The sequence below is a fragment of the Globicephala melas genome, chromosome 2, assembly GCF_963455315.2.
Source record: "Globicephala melas chromosome 2, mGloMel1.2, whole genome shotgun sequence".
In the NCBI taxonomy this organism is placed as follows: domain Eukaryota; kingdom Metazoa; phylum Chordata; class Mammalia; order Artiodactyla; family Delphinidae; genus Globicephala; species Globicephala melas.
Genome location: NC_083315.2, coordinates 91,578,544 through 91,602,562, shown reverse-complemented (window position 1 = coordinate 91,602,562; position 24,019 = coordinate 91,578,544). Strand labels below are relative to the sequence as shown.

The window sequence follows — 24,019 nt, the reverse complement described above, 5'->3', positions numbered from 1 at the left end:
GTGCATCTGTGGAAGGAGGGAAATTCAGGAGCCTTTTATGTTGCCATCTTGGTCTGGAGCCCCCCAGGAGTATTTTTCAACCACTTCATGAACATCCCTTCCTTATTGTCTCTGTCTTCCTTTCCTTCCCTCTCTGAAAAATAAAAAAGAATTCAGTATAAATTCCCATTAATCCAATTTATTCATCTCTTCAGCCATTCATTAAGTATCTGATTTCTTACAATTTGATTGTAGCGTCCAAGTAACATTTGGGACTTCAGTATCCTTAAGTGATGCCTCTCCAAATGGCTTGTTAGAGGGAGACTACTGGTTAGCTTGTCCTCGGCACATAGGGTCATCTTTTACCATCTCTTCATCCTAGTAAATGTGCCCACTATATGTTTCATGCCTCCACAGAGAAAGATGGGAGGGGAACTCACAAGGTTCGGGATGGTGACCTGGTAACCAGTCCAAACCCCTATTCCTCTCCTTCTCCTAATGCCATTTGTTGTATCTATTCCAGTTGTGCTGACAAGAGGGGTCATTATCCCAGCAAGTGTGTGGTGGAGCAGATCTTGGTCCTAGGCCTCAAGAAGCAGCCATCTTCTGTGACCAGCCACTCACCTGGTGAGGAAACAGGCCATTTGTTTTTGTAAACATAGAAGTATCTGCAGTGAAGAGATGATTAGTCTAAAACTGACAAAATGTCCTTAGCCAAGTGGACTCTGCTCTTTCTGGCAGGAGTCAAATATACTAGTATCTAGAGGGCGTGAGGCCATTCTGCTTCTCTTCATCAACTGGTCTTTCTGCTCGTTGTAAGCAGTTAATATTTTCCTAAAGGAAATTATTTGGGACTTGAAATAATATTGTAGCTTCTCTGAATATTTTCTTTAAACTGTAGATATCTGAAGTCCTGGGGAATCCTGCTCATGGAGTTTATGGAGTTTCTTAAAGGACATGGGATAGGATATATCCTTTTATACCTACTGAATTTGTTGGACAAATCACTTTGTTCCTTAGTTTGTTTTCAATCAGTCTTGCACTCAAAACAGTGGAGTGTTTCATGTTTTAAAATTTCATGGAAGTCCATGGGTACAAGTACTATTAATTTGGATTCTCGTATATGGGGCATAAGGTTTTATAACAGAGTCAGAAACATTTTAAATTCAAAATTTCTCTCCTAGATGTTCATCAAACTTTCCCTTTTACAATTTTGATATCTAGATGGTAAAGCTCAGCCTGTGGCTTTTACATATTGTGCCAGAACATCCACCCTGAACCTGGAGAAGTTCTCACTGAACATTGGTGCTGACTGGAAGGTCCAAATCCAGTGACAGAGCAGTGCACCTGGTGACAAGTGATGGGAGCAGCTGCACCTTTCTGCCTTTCCACAGGCCTTTTTTTGCGATTTGTGCTGCATGCTATTGACTTCTCTGGCTCAAAGTCATCTTTCATAAGTCACCGGTTTACTAACGAACAATAGCTTTCAGATTTTTCAGATGTTACATTTTTAGATGTGCTAATAATACTCTTTGTGTCACACACGCCCTCTTCTCCTACATGCAAGTGGCCCAGAGACATTTATAGCGTTCACAGATCTCGCATTGCTCCTTGGGCCATGACCTGTGGTATGCACTCTGGCCCAGTGGGCAGTTTCTCTTTGAGCACAGCTGGATGGGTTTGTTTTATGTGAGAAGTGGGCCAAGCCCACCCACCTTGTGGAAGCTTGTCTCAGTCCATGTGGCAGAGCCACTTGGGCTCCAGCAGCTGAGCTGCTCAAGGCCTATCTCCAAGTGGACAGCAGCTTCTGGTGCCTCCCCACCCCAGTTATCTTTTACCCACTTAAACCTGGACAAGACAACCTTTTCTGCTTGGAGTGTATTCACTGCAGCAACAGGGAGTTACTCTACCCTAGAGACTGACTCAGGAACACAAAGGACTCTTTTCCCTGTCATGTTTTTTGGGGTCCAAAGTTCCAAATTAATCTCCTTAAAATTTTAATTTCTTTATACTAATTTTTTTATTAAATACTGTCCACTAACCAAAGCTTATTTGTAATATGAGTAAGCTATAATTTAAAATAATAAAATAATTACCCATGTCCCCACCCTCAAACTTCAGAAATAGAACACAGGGCCGGGATGAGGGGGAGGCAAGTAAGGCACTTGCCTGGGGCACAAAATTTAAGGGGATGCCCCAAATCACAGTAATCAAAATAAATAATATTTTAATGCAATATTTTTAAAAATCAAAATTAACAGCAGGGCTTCCCTGGTGGCGCAGTGGTTGAGAGTCCGCCTGCCGATGCAGGGGACGTGGGTTCATGCCCCGGTCTGGGAAGATCCCACATGCTGCGGAGCAGCTGGGCCCATGAGCCATGGCTGCTGAGCCTGCGTGTCCGGAGCCTGTGCTGTGCAACAGGAGAGGCCACAACAGTGAGAGGCCCGCATACCGCAAAAAAAAAAAAAAAAGACAAAATTAACAGCAAAAAAAAATCCATGATGAACAAAATATCAAAATTTTAAATAAGGACAGGATCGATAGTACTGCGTTTTACTTTTGCCTCAGACTCTAGTACAGCGTGGCGTGGGCTAGAAGACTACACTATGCCAGTTCCCCAGGATGCTCCCCAGGGACACCCTGCGGCCGCAGCATCTGCTGGGGCAGTCACATGTCCTCAGCACTGCTCAACATGCACATTTGCTTATCAGGCTTCTTCCACTCAGCAGCTTGCCAACTGTCACCTCTATGCCTCTGTTCCCTGGGTCCCAATATCCACGGTCTGCCCTCCACCTATGCAAATCCTACCATCCATCCAGGCCCAACTCAAATCCCACTTCCCCACAGAGCCTTTCTGACTACCCTAACACCCTCAACTCCCCTTTACTATGAGCAGTGATTTTGCCCTTCTCTGAAATGCTGCTCCACTTATGATATGCGTTCTGCTTAGCATTCTCAGGGATGGTGCCTCAGTGTTTCAGGTTTGTCTGTCTTGTTCCCTTACTAGATTGTATGTTCTTCAAGATCATGTTATATTTGTCTTATATCTGCCAGAGCACGATTATACTTGGCTTTTAGTAATGGTTGGCTGTAATTGGTTGACTGATGGATTTATTTAAAATTGAGAATTGAATGTATTTGTTTCTAATTTACTCTTCTGACCTAGAACTCTTCCCTCCAGATATAGTAAACATTACACATTTCCTCATGGACACATTTGATTGTATCAGTTGAGATTTGAGCTTTGCACCATATATAAGCGCACATAGACATATACAGATTCTTTGCTCCTATTTCTGTAAGTTTTGCAATTAAGGAGAAAGGAAGAAGCCTCCATTAGCTGAAGTCCGACTTCCCAGCTTCAAGTTTCCCTTGCCAAGCTGCAGTAAGACTTAAACTGAAAACTGAATGCTCTTACCTAATATAAATGATGGTTTTTAACAGCACTTAAGGCTGAATAATTAAGACGTATCTTCAGTTCAACATTTATTATGTGTCTATTATTCATCCATTTAAAATATTTTGGGAGGAAGGAAGGAAATAAGAACTTTAGAGTAGGTTAGTGAGGAACTGCTCTGTCTTGACCCAGAGCTATCCTGAAAGGTTTAACTAGATACATTGAATGGAGAGAAATACATCCTGGGTGTTCTTAAATGTTATCTGCTCTTATTGCTTCTCACACTTTACCCCCCTCCTATATCTGAAGCTCAGGACCAGAGAGCTAAGCGGGGCCGAGTTGGCCTACAGTGTTGAGTTACCTTGTTGTGGCTAATTCTCGATAGGTTTTCTCAGGAAACTGGATTTTATGTAAGAACTTAGAATCATTTTAACAAAGATTCAAACAAAGCTCTAAAATGAATATATAATGTGTCTTTCCTTTAAGACTTAAATGCCAAGGAATGAGTTGACGAATCAGTTTAAACGTTAGAAACTGCTCAAAAGAAATATGGGCAAAGGTAATTCATAAAAGAAATTGAAATAGGCAAAATAAGCATGAAATACGCTCAGCATTGTTAATATTCAGAGAAATGGGGGTGTCCATGATTGGCCACGATTAAAATGAAAATGCTAATGCTGGTGTGGAGAATAGGCATTTTCGTACACCATTGGTGGAATTATGCTAAGTATAATCTTTCTGGATGGCAATCTGGCAATAGCATCAAAATTTTAAATTTGCTTTAACCCAGAAATTCCACTTCAGATAAATCAGATAAATTGCTCAGAGCTACTAATTGTAATGTGGTTTATACTATGGAAAACTAGAAATAAACTAAATGTCCTTTATCGGGGGATTGGTTAAATATAGCCCTTTCATACAGTAGAATATTATGCAACCATTAAAATAACAATGTATATATATCAACATAGAAGTATGTGTTTGATAAAATGTTTACTGAGTGATTTCATTTATGTAAGTTTATAATAAACAGACCAAAGCTGGGGACTTCCCTGATGGTCCAGTGACTGAGACTCCACGCTCCCAATGCAGGGGGCCTGGGTTTGATCCCTGGTCGGGGAAACTAGATCCCACATGCTGCAACTAAGGGTTCACATGCTGCAACTAAGAGTTCACACACCACAACGAAGATCCCGCACGCAGCAACGAAGATCCCGCGTGCCGCAACTAAGACTTGGCGCAGCCAAATTAATTAATTAATTAATTAATATTTTTTAAAAAAAACAGAATTGAGGCACATCCTATACTGCTCAAAATGTGAAGGCCATGAAAAACAGGTCTGAGGAACTGTTCCAGATTAAAGGGGGACTAAAGAGACATGACAACAAATGTATGATCCTGGGTTCCATCCTGGAACTATAAGGGACATTACTGGGACAGTTGGCAGAACTTGAATAGGATCTTTTGATTACATGGTAATTTTCCTAATTTTGAGAATTGTACTATGATTACATAGAAGAATTTCCTTATTTTTAGGAAATACATACGGAAGTATTAAAGTAGCATAGCTCTGACTTACTCTCAAATGGCTCAGAAAATAATTTATGTATGTATGAGAAAAAGAGACAGAGACAGAGAGAGAAAATTGGCAAAATGTATTAAAATGTTATAACTGAAGAATCTGCATGAAGGGTATACAGGAATTCCTTACACTATATTTTCAACTTTCCTGTTAAGTTTTAAACTATTTCAAAACAAAAAGTTTTAAAAACAAAGATGCTGGGCCATATCTTCCTAGTATCTAATAGCTTTAAAATGTTTGCTTTCTATTGTTGTAAAGGCTTATAAGCTGTAGCATGTAAAATAGGATGAAACAAATGGAGTTAAGAATGAACTCCAAGCCACTATGTAGAACAGTATGGAGGTTTCTTAAAAAAACTAAAAATGGAATTACCATATGATCTTGCAATCCCACTCCTGGGCATATATCCAGAGAAGACTGTAATTCAAAAAGATACATGCACCCCTATGTTCATAGCAGCACTATTCACAATAGCCAAGACATGGAAGTAACCTAAGTGTCAATCAACAGATGAATGGGTAAAAGATGTGGTATACACATACAATGGAATATTACTCAGCCATAAAAAGAATGAAATAATGGGACTTCCCTGGTGGTCCAGTGGGTAAGACTCACTTGCTCCCAACGCAAGGGGCCTGGGTTCAATCCCTGGTCGGTGAACTAGATCCCACATTCATGCTGCAACTAAAGAGTGCACATGCTGTAACAAAGATCCTGCATGCCGCAAGTAAGACCCGACACAGCCAAAATAAATATTTAAATATATATAAATAAAAAAATTGTTTAAAGAATGAAATAATGCCACTTGCAACAAATGGATGGACCTAGAGATTATCTTACTAAGTGAAGTAAGTCATACCGAGAAAGACAAATATCATACGACATCGCTTATATGTGGAATCTAAAAAAAAATGATACAAATGAATTTACAAAACAGAAACAGACTTACAGACATGGAAAACAAACTTATGGTTACCAAAGGGGAAAGTGGGGGAGAGGTAAATTAGGAGTCTGGGATTAACAGATACACATTACTATATATAAAACAGATAAACAACAAGCACCTACTGTATAGCACAGGAAACTATATTCAGTATCTTGTAAAAACCTATAATGGGAAAGAATCTGGAAAAGTATATGTATATCTGAATCACTTTGCTGTACACCTGAAACTAACACAACATTGTAAATCAACTATACTTCAATTAAAATTTTTTCTAATAAAAATAAAAGTAATGAACTCCAGTACAAGAAAACATCTTTATTTCTGATGCAGCAGACCTCTTCAGAATCATCAGATCAGCTGTTCTTCACCAGAGAAATGCCGGGCCAAACCAAGCCCCCTACTTCAGGGAACACAAATACCACCCTCGGAGCACTAGGCCAGCAGCCCCTGACCTCACACCACCCACACTATGGCAGCGCTGTACGTGCTTCTATACTGTACTGTACTGTGCTTCCCCACAGAGGTCCTGTCTGACTGCAGGAGCTGACCATGGAGCTTTCAGGAGGGTATTCACACTAAGAAATAGAATGGAATACATGTTTATGGCAGGCATTTATTTAGGGCAGATGCCCTGTATAGTGGTCAGGGAAAGTCCTTCATGCATTTGGAAGGCCAGTTTTGTCACCTTCCTTCTTTTCCCAGGTCTAAATCATCCTGCGGATCCTGGCTATAGTGGACCTGGGGTGGTCAGTTCCTGACAGAAGTGATCCCAGGATGTAGATTCCAGTTTGACCAGGTACCAAAACATTCCCTGCCCTAGAGGCCTAGTTTCTTTCTTTTTTTTTTTTTTTTTAATATTTATTTATTTACTTGGCTGCACCGGGTCTTAGTTGCAGCATGCGGGATATAGTTCCCTGACCAGGGATCGAACCCGGGTCCCCTGCATTGGGAGCACGGACTCTTAGCCACTGGACCACCAGGGAAGTCCTGACTGTTTTCATTTAAATGTACCTATAGGACTATTTATGTTCTGGGGTACAACTCACTTTCAGAACTAAGTGAATTCTAGGGTCCTGGTCCCACACATCAACATGACCAGGGCCAGTCCCAGATTGGGCCATTCTCCTAAAGGCTCCCTAGAGTGGAAAGCACAGCTCGTCACCGTGAGTTTGCCTTAAAGTTGTGCTGAGCCTTACATCCTGGTTAACTAATACCAGCCTATCAGATTGTTGTAGCCCTAGGGAAGACCGCAGTTCTACTAGAGTTTGGTCTGCGTGCAGAATTCCTTCACTTTTTCACATCCTTTTCAGTATCAGTGTATCATAGTGATAGGCAGCAGAAACACAGTCAAAACACATAAATATTTGGAGTTTAATGGGTTTTAGCTCATAACTGACCATCTTACCTAAAAGCCTTCTTAGTCATGGAACTCCTATGACAATATCAAGCATTCCACTCTGCTTTTAAGATTTCCATCTACCAAACTCTCTGAATGCCCAGCATAATGCCGGGGGTGGGGGTGGGGGGGAGTGGCACTCTAGACTAAAATAACTTCTCAGTCCAGGGGATAGAAAGCCATCAGCAACTCCACTGGAAACAGATTACCATATTAACCGCAGACAATGGGGGCCATATAGCTCACATTCTAGCAGAAAGAAAGGAGACATTGGCATCTGATATCAGATCTGCCTGTCTTATGACCAGCTAAAGACTGCAGTGCCACAGCAAGGCCAACCAGAATCAGACAGCTGCTTCTTGACTGTTGTTTTCAGCACGGCTGATGGTGTTAGATTCCACTCCCTTCAGAGCTAGGGGAAGGGAAGCCCTGACTATTTATATGCAAGGATCCAGAGATCTTATGCCTAATGCACATTACTGGAGTCTTAGTCATGCATTTATTCCTTCACTGGATATCAGGAGACCTGGGGTCTTGTTTGGTTCTGTAGTTAACTGGCAGAATGACCTTGACCATGTCATTTAATCTCTCTAGGCTTTGGTTTCCTCTTTTGTTCAAGAAAAGAGATAAGCTCTAAAATTCTGTGTGTTTCCCATGACTTAACTGTAAAAATAGAGCAGATATCTCAAGTTTTCTCAGCTGTAAAATGGGATTAATCAAACGTGCAGGGTTGTGTACAGATTAAAAGTATTCCATGTGTATGGAAAGGAAAAAAATAGTAACTTTACTTTGGAGAAACCTGGTAGATGCCACCTTAGCCAAGTACTCAAGGTTGATATCACCAGTAATAAAATACATCAATGTCATGTACCCCCAGATCTGATTTGATGAGAAGGGTGCATAACCTCTGTGATATTCATCCCCCAAACCATAATCTCAGTCTAATCATGTGAAAAACATCAGACAAACTCAAGTTAGGGACATTCTACAACATATCTGACAAGTACTCTTCAAAAGTGCCAAGTTCAAGAGAGACAAAGACTGTGGAACTGTCAGAGATTGGAGGACACTAAGGAGATATGACAATTAAATGCAGTGCAGATCAAATTCTGTAACAGAAGGGGAAAAAAAGCACTAGCGGAAACACTGAAGAAATCAAAATATGTCTTGTAGTTCAGTTAGTGGTATCTTACCAACATTCATTTCTGACTTTTGATCATTGTACCATGGCTATGTAAGGTGTAAACATTAAGGGAGGCTGTTGAAGGGTATTCGGGAAATCTGTGCTATCTTTGCAATGCTTTTGTATGTTTAAAATTACTTTAAAAGTTTTTAGGGGACTTTCCCGGTGGTACAGTGGTTAAAACTCCGCACTTTCAATGCAGGGGGCACGGGTTTGATCCCTGGTTGGGGAACTAAGATCCCACATGCTGCGCAGTGTGGCCAAAAAAAAAAAAGAAAGTTTTTACAACTATATGAAGTGGCTAGCTCACAGTAGGCACTTAATGAGTGGTAGGTGTTCTAATTATAAGCGAATGCATTAATTCCAACAGTGTTGAATCAAAGAAATGTTGATGGAAGACAGTGATACGCAATCATTAACTGCCTTGTTGGTGTAACAGAAGCCATTCCAGCTGCAGATATTGCATGACCTTAGCTGAAATATGTTATAAAAATGAGTTCTTTCTCCTTGAAGAGGCTCTGGGAATTGAAAACACGCAGCTGTTTACATGCTCATCATCTGCCTTTGTTTGTGGGCTCAGATTGGATTTCTCGCTGATAGCATGAGCTTCTACAGCTGTGCAGCTGAATAAACCTTGAGTTTGGACCTGCTAATCTGAGAGGGGGTTTTATTCACAACAATTGGTAGAGCAAAATGAATAGCACCTTGCACTCTGTGTGTTTGATACAGTATTCCTATTGTGCTATGACAAGAGGCTGATCTCCATCGCACACCCATCTTCATTACCAAGGATGGAGCTAGCGTAGACAGCTGAGGAAGAGAAGGTCAGCTGTGTGGGGGCCAGAGACAGCTCCTCCCCCGGAGGCAGATCAGCCAAGATACTTTGATTGCATTGGCAAAGCAATAAGAAGTGGAAGAAATTTCTTCTCACGTAGGGAAACATCATTCAACAGATATACAACACATATTTATTAAGAACCTTCTATGTGCTTAACCCTTACGGTGCAGTGGGGACCCAGTTCCCACCTTCACAGAGCTTATAGTCCTGTGGGCAAACACGAAGCTCAATAAAGAGAAACAATAAAATGTGGGTCGGTGCTGTGAATTTCAAGGTGGTATAGAGCTGGGACTCAAACATGTGATGGCACATATTATGGCGGGAGAAGGAAACTGCCCCCCTTTGTTTTCCATTCCATTAGTGAGTTTGACGGTGGAAGTCAGTCTTTTTAGAGGCTCTTTTAGTGCAGGCAGATAGGCACGCCTCTGATTGGAGACTCTGTGACCACATGGTCCTGGGCAGATGCACTGTTCACATGGAAGATGGTCAATAAATGCTCATAAGGTGAAAGCTGATTTGTGCCAATGAGTAAGTGTCATTCAACCTGATATAACCCCAAATAATATTAACTTCGGTTCATCTCTAACATTTATTACGTGCTTAAGACAATCCTGCCACTATCTTAAATGTACACAATGTGTTTAGTTTTTACAACAACTCAATAACAGAATGACTATCATTATACCCATTTTATAGGTGAGAAAACTGAGACATAGGAAGAAAGGAAGAAGTGACTCACCTAAAGCTACACAGGCACAGCCAATGAGCAGCAGGCCTAGACTTTGAACCTAGGCAGTCAGCTTCAGATGCTGCCCTTCTCTATTCTGCCTCTCCAAGAGTAGTAATAAAGATCCTTGGGCATTTCCTTAGACGGATGGGGGAATAAGCTGATGGTTCCTCAAAGCTGCAACCCCAGGGATCACGAGCCTGGCGGGACTCCCTATTTCAGCTGTCACTTCCTACCTTCTCTCGTAGCCTCTAGCCTTGGGCTGATGAGATGGGCACATGGGAACAGGCAGAGCTGCAGTCTGGGACTAGCCTTCACTCAGCCACACTTGGTATATGGCCATCTCCTGACAGCCTGGGTAGCAGCTACTGTGAGTAGAAGACAAGGCAGAGGCCAGGCAGGCAACTTCCTTCCCCAGAGCCACTTGTGGTCTCATCTAAGAGCCCTGAAGCCAACTGTTTGGGTATGACATGCCAGGACTTGATGGCCAACCTGGCTCAGTATCCAATTCCAACTTCTGACTCAGATGCCTAATGTGGCACGCCTGAATAATCTGTACTCAGGTGCACTTTTTGTAGAAGATTTGGTCCCAGTGTTTATCTTGGGGGTGGGGAGAGACAAGGGATAGCTAGGTCAAGTGGGCAAGAAGAGACAGGGATTTTCTCAACTGAGGACTCTGCTGAGTGGCATTTTCCACCCAGACAGTTTCACTGAACGCTGATATCAGAACATTCTAGAAGAGATGCCAAATCCAGTTGAATAATATTCTGATATCCTAGAATTTTAAAAAGTAAAAATCATGTTCTCAAAAATGCCTAGAACATTCTCCTAGAATTCAGTATCTCACATTCACCCTTGCAAACTTTTTTCAATACTGTTTTCCATTAATTTGGTGGCTAATAGTTTGATAGTCTGGATAACTGCCAATTCAATAATGTATCTGCCATTCTTTGCTAAGTTTCAGTGTTCAATTTACTCAAATATTCCCCTTTCATTTCCTGACAACACCAGAACTTAATGGCAACACAGGAACATCCCTGGCCAGGTCCTTCTCTCTCGAGAATGCAGTCTAGCTGCACTGCTAGCCTCTCTCTTGCTCTCATACTCATGATCTTTCTTCATGTCTATTTTTGGTTTTCCTGGCTCAGGCTTCTTCGGGCCACTGAAACACAACCCTCACTTTCTTTCTCTCCCTCTGGCATGTATGCTGCTGGTAGGAGCCCCCTAAGTAAAAACTGCTACAGAAATCCTTACTCCTTCCTCAGGAAAACTGGATGGCCTCTGGATCACAGCTCAGTTTTTAACGTGAACACAAGCTGGACGACCTTCTGATGGGCTTTCAACTTTGAAGTGGATGTGGACATTTTTCTCTCCAATGACAGAATCACTACAACTTCCTCTTTGCAGTTGCTTCCTTTCCTTAAAGGTAGCTGAATCTTGTTGTCTTTAAAAGCCTGTTCCTTCCAAAGTTGCCTGTCATGCTAACCGTCATTAGCACGTCTGTGGCCCCACAGACAGGGGCTGAGCCCAGGTCTCCGGGGCCAATCCCCCAGGCAGCCCAGGGCAAGGGCACCGAGGCCGGTGGCGGAAACCCAAGTGGCATCTACTCAGCCATCATCAGCCGCAATTTTCCCATTATCGGGGTGAAAGAGAAGACATTTGAGCAGCTTCACAAGAAATGTCTAGAAAAGAAGGTTCTTTATGTGGATCCTGAGTTCCCACCGGATGAGACCTCTCTCTTTTATAGCCAGAAGTTCCCCATCCAGTTCATCTGGAAGAGACCTCCGGTGAGTAGCTGAGTGGTTGCAGCTTGGGTTTTTTTCCCTCAGAGTAGTCCTCCCACTCCGCACCTCCCCACAGCACAGCTCTGTGGTGCATGGGGCACTGGGCGAAGGATCCTGGCAGTAGCCCTGCAGGGCTCTGTCCTCAGGTGAGGCAGGGCTGATTCTCACTCTCTGCTCTCTCTCTCTCTCAAAAAAAAACCCTTGCTCTTTATGAAAGCAATTGGAAGTCAGTTTAATTCACCCTATAAAAGTAAATATTCCTTTCCCAGAACAAATTCCAAACTGGAATTTCCAAATAAATTCCAAAATTCCGACCTGGAGAGTAGTCCAGATCTACCCTCCTGTTTAAGTATCTTGCATCTTTATAAGATTCCTTCACTTTCTTACTGAAGGGCTAAAATCATGATGTTCTTTTAAGTTTGCCAGTAGCCATGTCTTTCTGAAATGGAAAGAACCCTGGGAAGAGGAGAGTGGCAGCAAAGACTACTTTTTCATGCACAAAATGTTAGGATTAGAAGGAGAATCCCTTGCAATCATTTGAGTCCATCTACCTCACCTCACAAATGAGGAGATAAAGGCACACCAGAGTGAAGTACATCCAGGGCACGCATGACAGCCTGGATTAAAACCCTGTTTCTTTTAGTGACTATTCCAGGAATAGTCAGGAAAGGAAAGTGAGGAAAGTCACATTCCCCCGGCTCCCTGCTCTGATCACACCTCCAGCATGACTCTTGTCCTTAATTCAAGAAATCTTTATTGAACATCTTCTAGAGCCAGAAACCAGGCAAGCAACTGAGGAGACAGCGTAAATAAGGAAAACAAAACTTCCTGCTCTCCTGGAGCCTAGAGTCCTGAAGGCAAGACAGGCTTTGAACAAGAGTGATGAGTTTCAGAGCGCTTCAGAAGGCAAAGGAGAGCTAACCCAGGCCAGGGAGAGAAACCCTCCTGAGGAAACCATTTCATCTGAGCCCCAGTGCTATTCATGAGATTCATCAGGTTAAACTGAGGCCCAGTGCTATTCATGAGCCATGTGTTTCTTTTGTTTTGTTTTGGCCACAGTGCAGCTTGTGGGATCTTAGTTCCCTGACCAGGGATTGGACCCGGACACTCGGCAGTGAAAGCGCGGAGTCCTAACCACTGGACCGCCAGGGAAGTCCCAAGCCATGTGTTTCCTTTTAACCTGAGATGAAATATCCAGGTTAAATATCCAACAACCCTGTCCTCACCCTGTGTGTTCCACAAGGGCCCCTTTCCTTCCCTGCCGGCTCTATGCTCAGGCCCGTGACTGTCCTGAGGGCCCTCAGTTTGGAAGGGAGGACTGGAAAGAACTTCATTCTCCAACCCAGTCACTGCCCTATTGCGAGGGAACTGGGACACGTCGCATCCCTGATGAAATATCTTCAATGACACTGTTCTCCCCTCCCCCCGTGTTTTCAGATAAGTCCAAACTCCTTACCTGGGCTATAGGCCCTTCTCCAGTCAGCCCCGGCCTCCCTGTCCATCTCTCCGTCACCCTCTCTCCTGGACCCCTACACATTCAGCTGCTCTGTTGTTCTAAGTCTTCTCATACACAGCCTTTAGACCAGTCAAGATACTACTCAAAGCAATGTGTTTGAGTATCTCGTGCCTGATCTAAGTGAATCGGTCCAACTGAACAAGAGGATATGCGTATGAACCATCCCCTCGTGGGCAGGAAACTGCCTGTCCTTTTGGGCCATTACAGTCATCCCCATCAAATACAAAATGTGTGTGTGATTGTGAAATGTGAGTGCATCATTCGAGGGTGAAGGTGACCACATAAAGGGGGAATCACACTGGGTCGGGGAACTTGGCTGCTCACTCAGTTATCGGCTATGACAACCTCTGGAATAAGGCAGTGAGCAAATGCTCCCATTTTCCCCATCTGCCTTTGCCTTGTGCATTCCAGGTTATTTCTCCATACTCTCCTGCAATCACTCTTAAAATCAGGGGCAACCTAGATCCCTTTTGCTTTTGGAGGGATGGGACACGGGCCAGCTGCAAGGCCTTGTGCATCTGGTACCCTCCTTCCCTTGGGAATGCAGGACCCCCAGATCGCTCCACAGAGACCCAGAAGCCCACGAGGGAATTCTCCCTTGGGAGGCAGCATCTCCCTTCTTGGTGCCTCTGCCCTTCCCGGCGAGGGCCCCTCCATAGGCAAGTTGACTCACATCCTCTTGTGGTGCAGGGCACAAGGATTCTGTGCAAGGATTCTGCATAGAAGATTCTATGCAGTGCTAACCCTCTGAGTCAGCTCAGCTCACTAAGGCTGCCAACAACAGAGACTGGCAGCGTGTTCCTGAGCCTCCCCTGTCTCTGGCTCTGGGCAGAGTCACCTTTCAGGAAATTCCATCTCATTCCAGCCCCACCCTAACCTGGACCCCAGAGAAGCAGGAGTCCACCTATTTGGGAACCAGGTTAAGTCAGACTTCAGGTTAAACTGCACGTGATGGATACAGCCTCAGTGTCTCTTGGCTCTGCCAGGAGAGGTTATAACCTATTTGGGCCTCCCATTCACAGCTGAGTTGAGGTCAAAACTGCATCATTGATGGACAGCCACCCCCAATTTATCCCGTCAGCTCTTTCCCTAGGAAATCTGTTTTCCCTTCCTCCTCTGCCGTCTAAGCTCCTGGGGCTGATAGCTGGGATTCTGCATTTTCCCTGAGCCACTTTCTGCTTAACTTTGTTTCCACTGGTTCTTGGGGGTTGGGGGAATTTACCGTCTTTCCTTTATCTCCAGATCCAGTGCTTTATAACTGACCGGCAATGGCTGGGCCTCCAGCCATAGGCTGCCTAACTGCCTCTTCCCCTCAGGTCCTGTCCCCATGGCTCCATCTTTTCAGAGCCTGACCCTTTGCCAGTTCGGAGCTGGGTCCCAACTTCACCCACATTCCTCTGGTGTATGCCTTCCCTCTTACCTGTTATTATTATTACAACCCCATATCCAACTGTGCTTTGCCCTGGTTGGTCTAACTGGCTCTCAGCCCTGCTCTCCTGCACTCCTTGGGTCAGCTAGCTCCCTCTGCCAACACCTAGACCTGAGGAAACCTCTTTCCCAGACAGACAGCAGCCCCTTTATATTCTGAACAGGTGACTTTATTTCCTATAGTTTCCATACCTGGAAATCTCTTGATTTACACTCTTTTTAAGGCTAGAGTTTAGGTAAGTTTCCCAAGTTGTAATTTATCATGAACCATCTTTCAACAAGTCTAGAAGATTTTGATGCTGGTACTAAGATCTTATCAGAGAGTATCCACGAAAGGTCACGACCACCACGCAGCTGAATGCAATTGGAGGAGGCTTTCTAATGTAACATGCATCACAATTTCAGGGATGTTAAAATATGAGGGAGGAAAAGTACCTTGAGAATAGACAAATAAGACCCCTTTCCCCCTTAACTCACGGTCCTGCCATCCCCTTCCTACTCCTTTTCCCAAACCATTTCTTTCTCCTCTGCTGCCTAGCAGCCTGAATCCAACCCCACCAGCTGGGCTTTGCTGCCCTCTGTCTGACCTGGTCTCCTACCCCTTCCCAAGTCCCCAGCATCCAGGCAGAGCTAACTTCTCCCTTGTCCCAAGCTGTTACACCAGACAAAAATTAAAAAATAAAATAAACCACTACATTCTTCAGGTTAGGTCTTGTTACCACTACAAAATTATCTTTGATATTTTATACATATTTATCCAGATGTGTTTATATGTGAATCCTTACCGTGGCTGAATCGTCAGCTTTTCTCTTCAAGAGGAAAACACATAAGGAAAAAGTAGGAAGATTCTTGTAGTTATAGGAAGGGGGCTGGACATGGTTGTTTTCTAGGGGAAAAAAAAGGGAAAAAAAATGCTGATTTACTTACAAGAGGAAGGAGAGCTAGAACAGAAACCAAAGCGGGGTGGGGGAAGCAACAGGGCAGGAGACCACACAGGTGAGGGTCATCCCTCCCCTTGACCTGACCCTCAAAGACCTCTTTACCAATGAACTTGTGAAACGCCAGAGGCAAGTATATAACTTTTCTCAGTAAAGGGCAGAAGTTAGCGTCTTGATTTACACAGGCCGAACTGGGCCAGCACACCAGGAAGTCAGAATGTGGAAAGCACAGGAGTGGGGAAAGACAGAAGCATAAAGAAGCAAGCTGCCCGGAACCCGCCGAACTGTGGTGGGAGGGAGGAGGGTCTGACCTCTCAGAGGCTATGATGTGGGGATTCAGGATCTCCAGGGAACCATGAGCCCTCAGCTAACACCTGGGAAGCATACTGCTTAAGAGAAGCTGACACTTGCTTTAACAGTTTCATCCAAACTTCAGGTTTAAATAATCACCATCAGAACTTTTACGAGTGTATTATACCCTCCAAGAGCACCAGGAATAGAGAGTATATATTATAAAGCAGTATCAAAGCTGCTATAAAAAAGCTCCTTATAAATCATAGGCTTGAAAAATGTTTGGGAACTACTACTTTTTGCCACTCCAGGTAGATGGACTTCTTTCCTGATGTTAAGGTTTTGAAGGGAAAACGATGCCCCCATCTCCTTTATTAACCTATAGTTAGTACCTTTCTCAGTCTGAAAGTTCACCCTTATTTCTAGCCAGAACTCTTCCGGCCACAATTTTAGCACATTATATCCGGCCCTGATCCAGCAGACAGTGAAATTGAGTCAGCTGATTTCCTCTATATAGTAATTCTCCTTATTCGTGAATAATGCCATCCTTCCTTTAGTTGCTTCAGATCAAATAGTCATAAAACTTCCCGACTCTACCCCATAGGTGTGATTTTTCCAACCCTGGAGTTGTCAATGCTATGATCCACATACAGTCGATCCTCAGGACTTGTGGATTCTGTATTTGTGAATTCACCTACTCACTGAAATTTATTTGTAACCCCCAAATCAATATCCATGGTGCCTCTTCGGTCATTTGCTGACATGTGTAGGGCAGTGAAAAATTTGAGTCTCCCTCCATTCATGTTCCCAGCTGAAGTCAGACAAGGTTACCCTCTGCCTTTTAGTTTCAGCTCTCAGACTATAACCAAGTATCGTTTTCATAGTCTGGTGCCACGTTTTTTCTCTGTTTAAAATGTCCCTGATGAAGACTTCCCTGGTGGCACAATGGTTAAGAATCTGCCTGCCAATGCAGGGGACACGGGTTCAAGCCCTGGTCCGGGAAGATCCCACATGCTGCGGAACAACTAAGCCCATATGCCACAACTACTGAGCCTGCGCTCTAGAGCACTTGGGCCACAACTACTGAGGCCGCGTGCCACACTACTGAAGCCCACAGGCCTAGAGCCCGTGCTCCACAACAAGAGAAGCCACCGCAATGAGAAGCCTGCACACAGCAACAAAGAGTAGCCCATGCTCGCCGCTACTAGAGAAAGCCCATGCACAGCAGCAAAGATCCAACACAGCCAAAAATAAAATTAAAAAAAAAAAAGAAGAGTAAACATGTTTTAAAAAAAAATGAAGCAAACAGGCTTAGGGCAAATAAATAAATAAATAAAATGTCCCCCAACGTGTAGTGCTGAAGTGCTATTTAGTGTTCCTAAGTGCAAGAAGGCTGTGATGTGCCTTGGAGAGAAAATACATGTGTTAGATAAGCTTCATTCAGGCATGAGCTATAGTGCTGTGAGTTCAATGTTAATGAATTAATATATATATTAAATAAGGTGTCTTTACACAGAAACACACATAAAATAAGGTTATGTATTGACGGTAGACACCCAGGAATCTAATGCTGTATTTCCTCCAGGTGCAATGACTCAATATTCACTAATTGAGCACTCACAGTCACAGTGACTTTATAGAACGTAACTACCATGAATAATGAGAATCAACAGTATTCCTATGTTCTCTCTATTCCTAGGTATCACAGCTTGAGATAATACCCTATGAACAGTGTGATCAGTAGGAAACACTGCAACATAGTTTAATCTATTACAGTCATTATTCTTTTTGATGTTCAAATTGTCCCATCTTCAGACAATGGGAGCCTCCTACAAGTTGCCTGTATCATTTGACATGACCCCATTCATTTTCAATAGCTTCCTTGTTTTCTGGCCACAACAAAAAGTCTCAGGCTCATCTTGTACATTTCTTGCTCTAGATCTGGAATGAATCATTTCTTCAAGGAGGCTGGTTCCTTTTAGTCTGAACTAGAGTTAAAGAAAAGGAGTGAAATGTAGAAGACAGCTGCCTATTGACTTCCTGGGACCCAGTGCTTGGCCTTTACATCAGCACTCTGAAGTTGAAAGTTTTCTGACAATCTGTGGGGACACCAGAGGTCTGTTGCTCTAACGACCTCTTCCACATGCCCATCAACTCTATAATTAACACCCCACCCTGGGTAACTTCCCCGCAGGGGGTCACGTGACCTGAGTTACTCAATTCCGAAAAGAAGAAATCCTAGTTTGGCACAAAATAAATTTATTTCATTCCAGTGTGAGATGAGAGGGAGGGAGCAGAGCTACAGAAACACCGATGCTGTGTGCAGTGAGCCCTCTGTTTCTGGGCCTAGAGCCCAGTCGCTGTGCAGCTGCTTCTCTCAGGGATATCATCTTTCCAGTAAAACCAGCTGGGAGGTCTGCTTGTAATCTGTTTTAGTGTCATCATCTGTCAGACAGTTTAGAAAGAAGTGGGGATCCCTGGGCTAGCCGCTAAAAGGAAGAATTGGGGGCATGGTGCAGAGTGGTTAAGACAGCTGGATTTAGAACCAAACAGACCTGGTCTGAACCTTGGCTCTGCCCCTAGCAAGTCACATAAACTTTCCAAGTTTCGAGTTTCTCTTCTATAATGCACATAGTGATATTCTCATCATATGGCTGTATCTGAGTATCCATAAAATCCTAGTAGGTGCTCAAGGTTAGGTAGCAATATTAGGATAGGCAGCTGAGGACAGGAGCATAACACGGTGACGAAGTGCACAGGCTTTCAAGTCAAAGAAACTGGATTCAAATCCCGGCTCTCCCTCTTACCAATGTGACCTCAGGCAAGTTACGGACCATTTCTGGGTCTCAGTTTCCTCCCATGTGAAAAGAAAATGAAAATTCCTACTTTCATAGAGTTGTTATAAGGATTAAATGAGATACCGTACATGACTTGCTTAGCGCGATTGTCAATAGCGGTGACGGTAAGTGAAAGGCAAAATGAGGTACCCAGTTGAGAGCCAGCCCCCCCTCTACTCAGCAGAGAATCATCACAGTGCCATCCTGGAGTGGGGCTGGGAAGCATAAGTTTTGGCGAAAGTGTGACAATTCTATAAATATCGATAACATTTAGGACTGCCTCCCATTATATTCCGCAAGACAGCAGCTCCTCCTGAAAGTCGTGATGGAGACAGGACTCTAGATATCATGGGAGGAACAAGCTGAAATAACTCAGCAGTAGAGCTCTGAGAATGGGAGGGGCAGAGACAGAAATAGCCAAGAAAGGTATGAGAAGATGCATTTCATTGATTATGAATAAAGAAGAGCATCTTTTCATAATTCATATAGTTCTTGATTATTTATCTTGCTGTCCACGAAATAGCTGTTAATGTCTTTTGCTCATTTTTCTATTGAGTCGTTTGTTTTTTTCAACTTGAATCATAAGCATTCTTTATGTATCCTGGATACTAATCATTTATTGTTTAGATGTGCTTTTTTTCCCCATTTTTTGGCCACACCACACGGCATGTGGGATCTTATTTCCCTGACCAGGGATCGAACCCGCGCCCCCTGCATTGGAAGCCCAGAGTCTTAACCACTGGACTGCCAGGGAAGTCCAAACTTTTCCCTCTTTTAAGGGTATTTTTTTACTTAAAAAATTCTAAATTAAAAGCTCTTAATTAGAAGTTCTAAATTAATTCTTAATTTATTTTTTCCTTTATAGTTAGTGCTTTTTGTGTTCTGTTAAGAATGTTTTTCCTAAACCAAAGTAATTCCTTTTTATTATCATTTAGAAACTTTATTTTTCTGCCTTCATATTTGGGTCTATAATACATCTAGAAATGATTTTTGCATATAAGATAGGGATCACATTTTGTTGTTTTTCCATATGGATATTCAAAGTTTCCAGCACAATTCATTAAAAAGACAATCCCTTTTACAATGACACTTTTTAAATAAATCAAATATCTGTCAATGCGTGGCCCTGTCTCTGCGCTCTCTGTTGTGTTCCGTTGTGTGTGTCTATCTTTGTGCTAACACACCTTGTGCCAATAAGCCTTTTTTTTTTCCTCTTGGCCGAGCCACGTGGCTTGCAGGATACCAGGGATTGAACCCGGGCCACAGCAGTGAAAGTGCCGAGTCCGAGTAACCACTGGACTGCCAGGGAACTCCCACTAAACTCTCAGTAATTCTAATAATTTGATTATCGATCCCAAGTTATTTGTCTATAGAGTCTATGTTTCTGTATAAATAGTTAGGTCACGTGAAAATAATGATGGGGCTACCCAGTGCATTATGCACAACTGTATTCAGCAGGCTAATTCGTGTTTTATTGCACTGGCGAAACCCTCTAGCATAATGTTAATAACTAAGGAGATAGCAGGCATCTTCCTCAGGTTTCCCATTTTAAAGGGAGTATTCTTAATGTTTCACTGTTGAATAGATTTTCTACACATTGATTTGTAGAAACAACTTATCATTAAGAAAGTTCCCCTCTATTCCTGCTTTGCTAAGAGTTTCTTTTAAAATCATAAATGGTTGTTGAACTTTAATACTTTTTCTGCATTTATTGAGAAAATCGTGATTTTTCCTTCTTTAAACAGTTAATATACAAAATTACATTCATAGAGTTTTCTAGTATTGACCCCTTGCATTCTTAGAATAAAACAAACTTAGAATGTATTATCATTTTTACATGTCACTGAATTTTGGCTTACAAATCCTTTATTTAGGTTTTTGCATATATGATCATTAGTGAGATTGGCTTAATATTTCCCTTTCTGGTGCTGTCCCATTTTGGGATCAAGGTTATATTAACCTCCTAAAATGAGTGGGGAATGTTCTTTCTTCTATTCTGTGAAGAGACTGTGTAAGATGGAAGCTATATGCTTCTTAAATATTTGGTAGAATTTTGCCAGTGTTTTCTTTAAGGGAAGATTTTATTTACTAATGAAAATACAGCCTCTTCAATAATAATGGGATCATTTGAAATTGTTTTTCTTCTTGAGTCAGTGGTAATATTTATTCTTCTAGGAATTTTTAGTAACCATTTTATCTCTTTAAAAACCTTTTTTTTTTTTCTCTAAAGTCAATCATATTGGATATTAATGTAGATACAGCAACTTTGGGGGCAAGTTTTTGCTTGATATATATTTTTTTCATTCTTTTACTTTCAACATTTCTATGTCCTGATGTGGTGCATGGGCTCAGTAGTTGTGTGTGGGGGCTTAGTTGTCCTGCGGCATGTGGGATCTTAGTTCCCCGACCAGGGATCAAACCCAGGTCCCCTGCATTGGAAGGCGGATTCTTAACCACTGGACCATCAGGGAAGTCCAAAACCTTTGTCTTTTAACTGGAGATTTTAGTCTATTTACATTGATTATGAGCTTTGATGTACTTTGGGTTTATTTCTATCTTCCTAACCATAACCTTTCTGTTTGTATTTCTTTTGAAATGTTCCTGTTTTCCTCTTTATGTCCTTTTAATTGATTAAAAGTGCTTTCTCTCGTTTTTTTTTTTCTTTCTACTAGTTTGGAAGTTATTGATTGTTTCTGTCTTTTCAGTGGTTGCCTTAAATTGTTAGCATACATATTATCTTGACGAAGCCTGAAATATCAATACCATTATTTTTCTCATAAATAATATGAGGAACGTAGAGCACTTTAAGTACTCCTCTTCTAACTAATATGCCATGGTTGTTCAGAATTTTATCTCTATCTTGATTTTTCAACCTTAAACTTAGAAAATATTATAATTTTTCAATATTTGCTTAAATTTACACACATTTGCCAATTTCTTTGTTTACTGATCCTTCCTGAGTCTTAGACTTTTCTTTCTAGAATAATTTTACTTTTTCCTAAAGTACATTGTTTAAAAGTTCCTTTAGTGGGGGTCTGTTTGTAGTAAGCGTTTCAATTTTTATTTGTGTGAAATTTGCTGTCACTCTTAAAATACTTTTCCTGAGTAATCAGCCCTAGGTTTATTCTCAGTGCTGTCCTCTGGATTACGTTGTTGTTGAAGTCAGCAATCATTCTATTTGGTATCCCTTAATAGGCCATCTGCCTTTTCTCTCTGACTGCTTTCAAACTCCTCTCTGTCTATGGTATTCTGCATTGTTGTGTCTAAACGTGTATTTCTTTATATCTTTCCTGCTTAGGATTCATTAGGATCTTGAATCTGAGGATAGGAGTCATTAATCCATTGTAGAAAATCTCTTAGAATATTATTTCTCCCCATATTTTCTATTATCTTCTTCTAGAATTCCAATGAAATATATGCTGATCTTATCTTGCTCTATCACATATATCTTAACCTCTTCTTTAAAAAAATTTCCCATCTTTGATTCTCTGTGTGGTATTCTATGTGATTTCTTCTGAAGTAGCTTCCAATTCACTAATTCCCACTTTAACACCACCTAATCCAATTATTGAATTATTAAATTTCATTGTGAACATTAATTGGATACTGGTTCAAAAAATAAAAGCATCTATAAAAGACATTTGGGGAACAACTGAAAAAATTATCACAGGGATTTGGATCTTGGATAATATTAGAGAGCAGTAGTTAATTTTCTTAGTGATAATGGCATTATGGTCAGTAGGAGAGTGTTCTTGTCTTTAGGAGATGCCTGGTGTATCCTAAGTATATCCCTAAGTAGGTGTAAACTGTCATTGTATGAACAACACTCTTTCAAATGGTTCAGCAAAAAAATAATAAAATCTATACATACATAGATAGGTAAAACAAAGATGGCAAAATGTTAACAATTGTTGAATGTAGATGTAAGTTATATGGGTGTCCATTCTTTAAACTTTTCTGCAAGTGTGAAATTTTTCATAACAAAAAGCTAAAAAACTGTGATAGCTAAAATCTAACATTTCAATAACAGGGTTAAAATATAAAATCAAGGAAAAGGAAAAAAAGAAAGAGAGAAAGGAAGAAAGGGAGAAAAAATAATTGAAAGGGAGAGAAATGTAAAAGAAATAATATAAGAATATCCCAGAACTGGGGACAAAATTCTCTACCTTGAAAGGAGTCACTGAGGGCTCAGCACAAAGAATTTTAAAAATAAATAAACTCATACCAAGACACACAAATGTAGCTTTTGGAATTGGGGTGGGGGATTGTTGGGGAGAGGGAGAAGGGAGAAAACCCTAAAAGCTTTCAGAGGGAAAAGACAGGTCACATACAAAGGAATGTTCATAAAAATTGCATCATACTTCTCAACACCAGATGCCAGGAGCAATGAGACAATGCCTTAAAACTTCTGAAGGAAACTGATTTTCAACCTAAAACACCTAGACAAATTTTCAATCAGGTGCAAAGATAGAAAAGAGATAGATGGGCAAGGACTCAAGTGACTTACCTCCCACTCATCCATTCTTACGAAAACTGCAAGTTGTGTGCCAGTAAAATCGAGGAGTGAACCAAAGAAGGGTTAAAATCCAGGAAACAGATTTCCACCCAGGAGAAGGGCAGTCAGTCCCAGGCCACTGCTCCAGACCTGGAAGATTGCTGGTCTGGTCTGTAGGGGAGAAGGGCTGCAAAGGAAGGCCCTAGGTTGGGGAGCAATGAACCTCTAGGTTATCTATGCATTTAAGTATTTGTAAAAACTACTGCTGAAGAAAAGCACTGATGGATACATAAAAAAATCAGAGAATTATAAAGAATAAGAGAAAAGAAACATTTATACAGAAAGGAAATGTAACACAGCATACTACTTAGTTAAGAAGTGAACAATATTTAATTATATTAAAGGAAATAATGAATTTTAATTTCTCTAAAATTTATGACATAAGTATTTTGGGAAGATGATGGGCAGAGCATAATGTGAGAAACCTAAATCTCATTCCCCCAAATAGGAATTCTATTGATACTTTCTAAAAATAATAAATTAAAAAGTAATAAAATAAGCATATTATTTAGAAATATAGAGGTAAATACCAGAAGAAAGAGCTAAAAGAATTAAAAGTGGCTGTCTCTGAGGAGAGAAATTTGCAGGGCAAGAGACTGCTATTCCTCTAGGTAACTTTTGT

General features: G+C 41.7%; 2 protein-coding genes and 1 long non-coding RNA gene across 9 annotated transcripts in view; 2 read left to right on the top strand and 1 right to left on the bottom strand.

Annotated features, from left to right (window-relative positions):
* Nucleotides 1-6,197, top strand: part of GANC (glucosidase alpha, neutral C) — a 77,099-nt gene extending 70,902 nt beyond the window's left edge. For 3 of the 4 annotated variants that reach the window (XM_060294429.1, XM_060294428.1, XM_060294426.1), the window contains 2 exons: nucleotides 503-606; nucleotides 1,204-6,197. In XM_060294429.1, the coding sequence (XP_060150412.1) occupies nucleotides 503-606; nucleotides 1,204-1,313 (214 nt within the window). In that variant the 3' untranslated portion in view covers nucleotides 1,314-6,197. Of the gene's footprint in view, nucleotides 1-502; nucleotides 607-1,203 lie in introns of those variants that run through there. The other variant, XR_009563014.1, reaches the window with a different exon arrangement.
* On the bottom strand, nucleotides 381-23,496 carry LOC132596854 (uncharacterized). The gene is made up of 3 exons (XR_009563016.1): nucleotides 23,350-23,496; nucleotides 15,562-15,662; nucleotides 381-603 (listed from the first exon to the last, which is right to left on the bottom strand). It is a non-coding gene; the product is annotated as an uncharacterized lncRNA (long non-coding RNA).
* Nucleotides 11,527-24,019, top strand: part of CAPN3 (calpain 3) — a 48,143-nt gene continuing 35,650 nt past the window's right edge. For all 4 annotated transcript variants that reach the window (XM_030843029.2, XM_060294433.1, XM_060294431.1 and 1 more), the window contains exon 1: nucleotides 11,527-11,835. In XM_030843029.2, coding sequence (XP_030698889.1) covers nucleotides 11,527-11,835 — 309 coding nt within the window. The remainder of the gene's footprint in view (nucleotides 11,836-24,019) is intronic.